The sequence below is a fragment of the Merops nubicus genome, unplaced genomic scaffold (assembly GCF_000691845.1).
Source record: "Merops nubicus isolate BGI_N331 unplaced genomic scaffold, ASM69184v1 scaffold31171, whole genome shotgun sequence".
NCBI classification, from domain to species: domain Eukaryota; kingdom Metazoa; phylum Chordata; class Aves; order Coraciiformes; family Meropidae; genus Merops; species Merops nubicus.
The window spans coordinates 5815-6751 of NW_008589481.1; the positions used below are offsets into that span (position 1 = coordinate 5815).

Sequence of the window (937 nt, forward strand, 5' to 3'; positions counted from 1 at the left end):
CCCCTGGTACCAGATGCGGGCCATGGCAGGGCTGGCACAGCTGCCCCAGTTGTAACCCAGAGCTGTTCTTACCTGAAGGGGCTTCACAGCCCCCTGGTCCTGGCTCTCTGGGGCACACGGGTGGGCTCTCTCACTTGGGACCCCTCCTGGGGCATTGGGGGAGCGGAGGGCAGGCAGGGGCATCAGTGCCCACTTTCTGCTGGCATCCCTTGTGCCAGTTGCCCGAGCAGTGCCCCTGAGGGGGGTGGGGGCCTCCTTGGCTAGATTTACAAGCCAAGTCCTCTGCAGCACAGGCCCCCAAGCAGCCTCCAGAAGGCACAACCAGCTCCACAGGCCCTTCACTGGGAGAACTGCCCCCGAGCAGCAGCAAGGGCCAGTCCTTCCCCATTTACACCTGTCTCTGTCTCTGCTCAGGCTGGATATTTGGAGAGCGTCTTCACGACCAGGAGAGGGGCTGGTTCCCCAGTTCTATGGGGGAGGAGATCCTGAACCCCAAAATCCGAGCCCAGAACTTGAAGGAGTGTTTCCGGGTGCACAAATCAGACGACAGCCAGCGGAGGAAACTGGGCAGCAGGAACCGCCAGTGACCGCCGCTGGCCCCGAGCAGCTGCAGCACCTCTGGGAGAGGGGCAGAGGCCTGAGGCTGCCAGCTGGGAGGATGGGGCCGTGGGGCTGTGGGCCATGGGGCAGGACCTGCTCTGCTGGACCAGGCACACGCACCCCCCATCAAACAGACTGTAGTTCCCGGGCTCCCCGCTGTGCTTCCAACAGCACTGACCCTTTCCTGGAGGTCGGTGCTTTGAACTGGCTAAAATACCCCCTTCCAGATGTTCTGTACAGCCCCAAAGAGCACGAGTGAAATGAACACAGCCCAAAGCCACCCGGGGCCAGGCAGTGGACCCTGTTCCCTGCACACGTGCTGCCGGGGGCTGGCTCA

The 937-nt window shown here is 63.0% G+C and overlaps 1 protein-coding gene across 1 annotated transcript in view; it reads left to right on the forward strand.

The window, feature by feature from the left end:
• LOC103781894 (ephexin-1) overlaps nucleotides 1-604 on the forward strand; it is a gene marked incomplete at its 5' end in the record, with an annotated part of 6059 nt that extends 5455 nt beyond the window's left edge. The window contains one exon of the mRNA XM_008949621.1: nucleotides 415-604. Within this exon, the coding sequence (XP_008947869.1) occupies nucleotides 415-587 (173 nt within the window). The remainder of the gene's footprint in view (nucleotides 1-414) is intronic.
• Nucleotides 605-937: the final 333 nt, after the last annotated feature.